This window comes from Populus alba, chromosome 1 (assembly GCF_005239225.2).
Source record: "Populus alba chromosome 1, ASM523922v2, whole genome shotgun sequence".
Classification (NCBI taxonomy): Eukaryota; Viridiplantae; Streptophyta; class Magnoliopsida; order Malpighiales; family Salicaceae; genus Populus; species Populus alba.
Window position 1 is genome coordinate 9,381,575 of NC_133284.1, and position 7,672 is coordinate 9,389,246.

General features: G+C 31.6%; 1 protein-coding gene across 1 annotated transcript; it reads left to right on the forward strand.

The window, feature by feature from the left end:
- The first annotated feature begins 2,678 nt into the window (after positions 1-2,678).
- On the forward strand, positions 2,679-7,007 carry LOC118033721 (uncharacterized). The gene is made up of 7 exons (XM_035038819.2): positions 2,679-2,838; positions 3,608-4,003; positions 5,266-5,401; positions 5,500-5,636; positions 5,773-5,835; positions 5,924-5,992; positions 6,079-7,007. The coding sequence occupies exons 2-7, from the start codon at positions 3,812-3,814 to the stop codon at positions 6,160-6,162; spliced, it is 681 nt and encodes a 226-aa protein (XP_034894710.1). The 5' UTR covers positions 2,679-2,838; positions 3,608-3,811; the 3' UTR covers positions 6,163-7,007.
- Positions 7,008-7,672: the final 665 nt, after the last annotated feature.

The window sequence follows — 7,672 nt, forward strand, 5'->3', positions numbered from 1 at the left end:
TTTGTTTTTTCTTATCATTTTTTTATTGAAATTTTTTTTATTTATCAATTTGATCCTCATTTTTTTTATTGTACTTATTTTATTTGAAATAATTTATGAAATGTTTATTATTATTATTTTAATTTCTTCATTTTTTATTTTTTTTTAATTTTTAGATTTGATCCCTGTTATTTTGATTATTATTTGTTTTATTTAAGATAATTTATGAAATTATATATTTTTTTTTCAATTTCATTCTCATTCAATTTTTTAATTTGTAAGATTTGTTCCTCATTATTTTAATAAACTTGAGAAAAATAAAATATTAATAAGTTATTTTCCAGCTCATTTTCCATGACATAACCAAACACTGGAAAGTGTTTTCCAGTTCATTTTCCATAACACTACCAAACATCGGAAAATACTTTCCTGGAATTCACTTTCCCCGGAATTCACTTTTCAAAAGGAATTCACTTTCCTGCAAACAAACGGAGCCTTAATCTCCTCTAAACTCTCATGGAAGACATTCTTTACTTCTAAATTGAAATAACTCATTGAATGTCCAAACTTCCTCCTCTAGGGTTTTTATACATAAACAAGCTTGATAAATTATTCAAAACCTAATTGATTAAAACATATCTCGGTAGTTATGTGATGATATTATTGTAGACAAACACGTAAAAATTAAATACAATCACCGTAAAAATATAAAAAAAGTGATTTATTATCTAATAAAATGATTATGCTAGACAAAAAAGCTTATATGAGGTAAGATATAAATGTTATTGGAGATTATTTGTCAAATTCTATACGTTTAACAAAAAAAAGCCACCTTTTCTCCAATGCGAGGAAAAACTTGTAACTATAAATAAACTCACCAGGGGGAGGCCTTAATTGAGGGATTTTCATAGGTATCGAGATGTATTTTTTTTAAGCCAGCTTTACTTTTTTCCCTCAAGATTCTTACATGGAACACTAGTCTTTAAGGTCAAGTTCAATTCTAGGCATGTGCTAGACGGGGCCGCGCTACATCAAGGTCATACAATGTTTTCAAAAATAGTATTTAGATACTGTTAACAAGGGTTTTTTTTTTTAAAAAAAATAAAAATTTATGAATTTGAATTATAGTTTGATTAGCTAAATAAACTAGTTTTATTTGAATTAGATAGAAAAAAAAAGATAATGATAGCAAGTAATTTTCTTTTTATAAAAGCAAATACTATAACCCGAGAAATATATTTTTATCCAGGAGTGGAAAACCATGTTGTTCAATTTTCAACTGATAAAATATGAAAAGACAAAATATGATAAAAAATAATTAAAAAAATATTATTCTTCAACATAAGCTAACATGAAAGATGTGTGTTTTGGGAATTAAAAGGCAAGTCAACGTGAATTAACCTATCACACTCACGTCTTAGGTCACGAGGTCAAGATAACACGATGATAAAGAAATTAAAAAAAAACCACGAAGCTAATCTTATCTAAAAAAAATAATATTGAACGATGAAACTATAAAAGAAAATAAGCAAAAAAAAAAAAAAAGATTTCAACCCTGGTTAAATTTCAAAATTATGACCCGGGTCATTATATCAAAAGTAACATGCATGGAAAAACACAACACCCAATCCCTAGGAAATGAAATGTTTAAGATGATATCAAGAAAAAAATAAATCACAAAAAAATAGTAATTAAAAAAATAACAATTAAAATTAAAATAAAAAATAATAATTAAAGGATGATAATTTTTTTTTAATTTGAGGGTTGGATTGAAAAATAATAATAACCCTAACAAAAGGATAAAAAAAAACTAGGACCAGATCATAAAAAATATATATACCATAAATAAGGATTAAATTGAAAATAAATAAAATTTATATAAAAAATCCAATGAAAAAAATATATAAAAAAAAAAAATAAGGACCAAAATAATATATATATATATATATATGATAAAAAAAAAACGAAAGAAAAAAAAAGATGGCGGCTCGCGTTAATATTTCAAACTCATAACCCAAGTCATTAGCCCGAAAACACCACATATAAAAAAATTACAAGCTCAACCCCTAACAATTAAATGCCAAAAAAAAAATAAATAAATAACACAAAAGTGTATAAAATAAAAAATGATAATTAAAAGAATAAGAATGAAAATTAAAATAAAAAATAAATTGGAGGGCAACATAAAATTTTTGATTGGAGGATTAAATAAATAAATAAAATTTAACAAAAAGAAAAAAAAATAAATAAAGAACTATATTTAAAAAAAATACACAATAAACTTTGGTTAAATGATTAAATTGAAAACTGCAATTAAAATTGTAATAATAATTATTTTTTAAAATATTTTTTTTTGGAAATATATTAAAATAATAATTTTTATTTTATTTTTTAAAATCAATACATCAAATAAATAAATAAATAAATTTAAAATAAAAAAATAATAATTTCAAAAGCATGTTTTGACCGCAAATACAAACTCAATCTAAAAAAACAAACGGGTATTAAATTGAAATCTTGAAAAGATTAGGAGATGAATAAAACAAAAGTGACAAGTTATGGGAGCTGAAGTGACACACTAGTCTAAGATTTAAAAAAAATACAGGGTATAGCAGGTCAGAAAATGTAAAGCCGGTGACAAAAGTGTGACCGTACGGCACATGGCAGGTCGTTTCAATGGCAGTTGGTAAGCATTAAGTGTGCCTGCCTCCTTTCTCTTCCTTCCTCCTCCTCCTCCTCTCTCTCTTACTGATCGTCATCTCTCTCTCTGAAAAACCTCTGCATGTTCAAATTCTCTCTCCAAATTCATAAAAAAAACACTGAAAACGCTCTGTTCTGGTCTCATTTTGATTCATTCAGGTAATGAAGTGATTGTTTTCAGGTTTCTAAGCTCAGCCCCATGAAGCTTCTCTCTTCCTTTCTCTAGTGTTCTCTTCCTTTTGCGCTCTCAATTACTTCTATTTAATTTTAGTTATGATTATTTCCCCCCCGTCTTTGATTTTTCTCTTATAATTTTTGTTTGACAAGTTTTCAAGCAATGAGGAGTTGTATGCTTTTCTAGCAAAGCCAGCTGTGTTTTTCTTCTTCGTCTTCTTCTTTTATTGGGGTTTGCCTGTTACAAATGGAGGAAACATAAATATCACACAAAAATAAATATTTTTTATTGATTTGAATGATTTCCAAGCTTGATTTTTTTTCTTTTATTTTCTCAGGAACAAATCAATATCTTTAAACGGCTACTCTGCTTCCATATTAGTATTGGAATTTAATTATAGTGTCTTTCTTTTTTTTGCACTACGCAAAATTTTGTTCAAGTAAAAATTTAGATTGTTTACATTTACATTTAATTTAATTTAGATTCCTCTAAATTAGTTAAATCTTGATTCAAACTGATGTATTAACTTTTAAGTATTTCAATACCTTCATGGTCGACTGTGAATGTGATGTCACCCTGGCTCAAAAGAAGATTTTAATGATGAACATTCTTTTGATCTGAATTCAACAGTGCTTCATTTATTGTATTCAATCTTTGTCCGTGACGCATAAATATTGCACTTACAAATTTTCCTCTCTCTGTCTATATATTAAATTATCTTACTAACATACTTCCATGTTTTTGCTGCTTCAGGGGCTTACAAGATTACAGTTTGAAAGGATGATAAAGACTCTTGCTTTGACCCTTTAATGTGAAGATGATCGCACCTTCTCTTTAAAATTTTGATGGGTTTTTCTTTATCAGTCCAGTTTGTATCTAGTTTATGCAAAATTTAGGTTTTGGGGTACTGGGTTAAAATTCTGGGTTTCGATCAACAATTAATTGCAAGTGAAGAGGATGTTAGAGACTGAGCTGTGTTCTTCTAGGATTCTTTCACCTTTTAGAGAGGAGAGTGGTGATGAAGAGCTATCTGTGCTTCCTAGGCACACTAAAGTCGTTGTCACTGGAAATAATAGAACAAAATCCGTGCTGGTTGGTTTGCAAGGCGTAGTCAAGAAGGCTGTTGGTCTTGGGGGTTGGCATTGGCTGGTATATTTTCTTATTCCTTTTCCTTTTTCACGTTCACCTTTTTATTTGGTAATTAGTCAGTCAATCGATCATTTAAAATTAGTATCCTTTGTCTTGTTTGCTTATTCAATGTTAATTTGATCTGGTTTTTTTTATCCGTATCCGTCTCTTCTTTGTTCAGCATTCATTTGGGTGGAATATTTGAGCTTATTGCTCTCTAGTTCTATTGAAGAATTAAAAAAAAAAAGTTTTGGTTTTGGATTTTATTATGTATGTCCATGTTGTAGAGGACTCTGCAAAATTTCCTGATCCAGAGTTATTAGACTAAGGGTTAAAAGAGGGAAAAAAACAACACTAGATGTTTATTTACACCGTGTTTGGAACCAATCACATGTTAAATTGAATGCAGTTTAGATTTGCATGTAATGGAAAATTAATGTTTTTGTGTAGATCTCATTCGTGTTTGGTTTTATCTTTTCCTTATTCGAGGTAGGGCAAGCAAATCGTATATAAATAGACTGTTTATAGATTTAAATATCAATTCTCCTCCAAGAACCCAAAATAAAGGTCCAGATACTAATTCTTCAGCCGCAAGCACAAAACTTGATCTTCATCCTCCATCTCTTAATAGGTCAAACAACCCATGTCTGATGTAAGCAAGCTCTTGTTAGCAATATTTTATGTGTGTTTGGTAGAGTAGTGCTGGTGCTTTTCAATTGAAAATGCATCAAAATGATGTTTTTTTCAAAAAAAAAAAAAAAAAAATTTCACATGAACACATTAAAACCTTCGAAAAACACATTTGAAAAGCAGTTTTAAAAGCATGGGTAAAAAAGCAAAGGCTAACGCCCCTTCATAACTGCTGAATTTTGATTGGTGGTATTTTGTTTCCACCAAGTAGTTTAACCTCATTAATTTCATGTTTATAAAATTTATTAAAGGGTACTCAAACTTAAAATCGCAGGTTTTGTGTTTGCATATCATGTGTGCTAACACAGGGCTTGTTTAGAGATTTTTCTATTTTTGTTTCTCCTAAAAAATTCTCTCTTGTTTCTCTTATGATGTAGTAAATTTGTATGATTTGGTTTTGTTTCTTTGGAAGACCTGAACTTTAAACATACCTTTTTAACAAGGTACAAAAAAACACGCTTAGATTTATTGTATGATTCTTGGCTATGTTTTCTAAAGCTTTATTGAGCCCTGTCGTTTGTTCTTTATCTGTCACCAATATGGTTCTTGTGAAGTTTACTTGTAAATCTTGAATGCTTGCCTGGATATGCAAGGTTTTGAAAAATGGATCTGAAGTTAAGCTTCAAAGGAATGCATTGAGCGTACTGGAACATCCTACAGGGAATGAAGTGGATGATGATAACGATTTTGATACCAGCAGTGGCTCTGACATTGGTGAACATGATTTCTGTATGCATCTAATAAAAAACCATGTTTAGTTTGATTTCATATTTGTTGATGGTTATTTGAAACTTGTATCTTCTCTGATATTGTTTTCCCTTGGACAGACAGGGGCAGTGAGTTCCATAAAATTAGCAAGCCAAGGGTTCGACCAACCAGGCCATGGGTTCCGTCTGCACCTGTAAAGTCAACAAATCGGAACAGTTACAGAGACGTTCAATCTATTATTCACACACCCCTGCCGGTAAGGGATATCTGAACCACTTTCTTGAATTCCTTGCTATGTTTGATTTGGGGCATTCATTATTCATCAAACATCGTGCATGAAGGTTTATAGTTTTGTGAAGACTGCCTTTAACAAACATATGTTGATGCTTTAGACGGTGAACTTAGCAAGACTAGGAACTGAATCACTGCGGAGATATTGCAAAGAATTCAAACTTGTGAGTCTCATAATCCTACTTGATTCTTTCATTCAGCCACTAGAAGTTATAGACAAATTTTAACTCAGGCTACGCAATTTTAAATTAGCCGGGTGTGAGCTCCGAGTCATCAAGGGAACGGATACTTAATGCGGCCCAAATTCATTTTCCATCACAGGTTTGTCTCTCCGTGCCCCCCTCGTCCCCCCCTGTTTCTCCAACCCCTCTCTTGCACTTTCCCATCTAACATTTGTATTCACGCAGCGACCATTGAACGAGGTGCAAGTGGTAGCGGAATTCACCCGTGTGGCAAAGAGACTGAAAGAGAAGGATGGCCCCTCTGATTGAAAATCCTGAATTCACAAGGCCTTGTATAATAATATATATATTATTAACCCTAACCTTTAGCCCATGTCCTAATTACATACTGATATGTGAGAGTGGTTAATTGGAAGACCTTATTCTTTCTCCCCCGGATTCTAACCATGTAAAATGGCAGACCCCCTAGTTAATTCCGCCAGATGTTTGGAGGTCCATTATTTAGAATTGCTTCCCTTAGTTGATCATAGAGGTGTGGATGATGTGGATCTGCGGAGAGGAGATTCACCGGCTCTTGGGGATAGATCACGTCTCTGATTGTAGAGCTGTTGAAATGTCGGGCCGCAAAGTAATCAAATCAAGAAGGATAAAGTTGCAAGAAATAGTGAATCCAGGGTCTGAAATTAATAAATCAAAGGTTGGAAAAGGGGCAAAGAATAGACATGATCGTTGAGTTTTATTCATTTGGATCATTCCAAAGTTCCAAGAAGAATAGACAGGTTTCCCAGAGGATATTTCTTGGTTCACAGGAAACCAAACAGATCAATGGGAGGGGCAGGAGAAGCAGCTCCTCAATCATGTAAAGGTTTCCCGGAGGATTCCAGGCTGGAAATCGAGTCACGAGATCTTATGCAATGGTAGGGAACATGATGGAGACTTGAAGGTTAATTGGTTATGGATGGATGTCATTGAGAACGATGGGTGTACCAAATACAATACCGCCAATGACTTGCTCCCCTTTTCCTTTTTCTAGGGGGTTTCAGCTTCCTATTTGATGCCGCTGCTCCATTATTATTCTCTCGGCTTTATAAAGTCAACAAACTTGTGACCCCATTTTTACTCGTCATAATACCAGCTGAGTCATTCGCATTTTACTGTTCTTTGTGGATTCACTCAATGATCTTCTTTCTTCGATTAAAGGCAACTTACTTTTAATTTGTTGAGGAAGGGAGAGATTGAAAGTTAGGGACCAACATAAAAGGGACAGAAAAACTAGGTGGTCTTCTCAAAATTTACGTGAAAAGTTAACTTTAATGCTGTTACTTTTCAAATGATAGCATTTCAGTTCCTATTGCTTTTAAAATTTAATTTTGAAAAAAAAATTATTTTATTATATTCAAGTTTCTGGTTTTAGAGTGAGAGAGACTCGTTAAATTTTAATGATAGAGAGAAAATCATGTTTGCCAGAATAGTCAAAATGACCGATCTTAATATTAGTAAATTTTATAGGAGTTTTATTAGGCTGGTTTTTTACTTTCAAATCACGTGAGAAAATAGACCTGACATAGGGGAGTTTATGAGTTTTCAGTTTGTTTATTTATTTATTTGATTGATTTTTAAGTTATTTAAAGGAATAAATAGGTTCACTAAGGCATTTTAGATGTTTTGGGTTAAAACCGGTTGAAAAATAACTTTTTAGATGTAAACCACCCCTGGTTTGATTTTCAGCAACCCCTAGTCAATGGAATCCAGGTTATAAATGATATATTGTTTACTCATTTTAATTTTTTTTTAAAAATAAAGCCGAAGTGTGCCAGGC

Coding starts and splice junctions, on each gene's coding strand:
- LOC118033721 (XM_035038819.2), top strand. CDS start 3,812: ATGTTAGAGACTGAGCTGTGTTCTTCTAGGATTCTTTCACCTTTTAGA. Junction 5,402..5,499: donor CATTGGTGAACATGATTTCT/GTATGCATCTAA, acceptor TCCCTTGGACAG/ACAGGGGCAGTGAGTTCCAT. Junction 5,637..5,772: donor TTATTCACACACCCCTGCCG/GTAAGGGATATC, acceptor TTGATGCTTTAG/ACGGTGAACTTAGCAAGACT.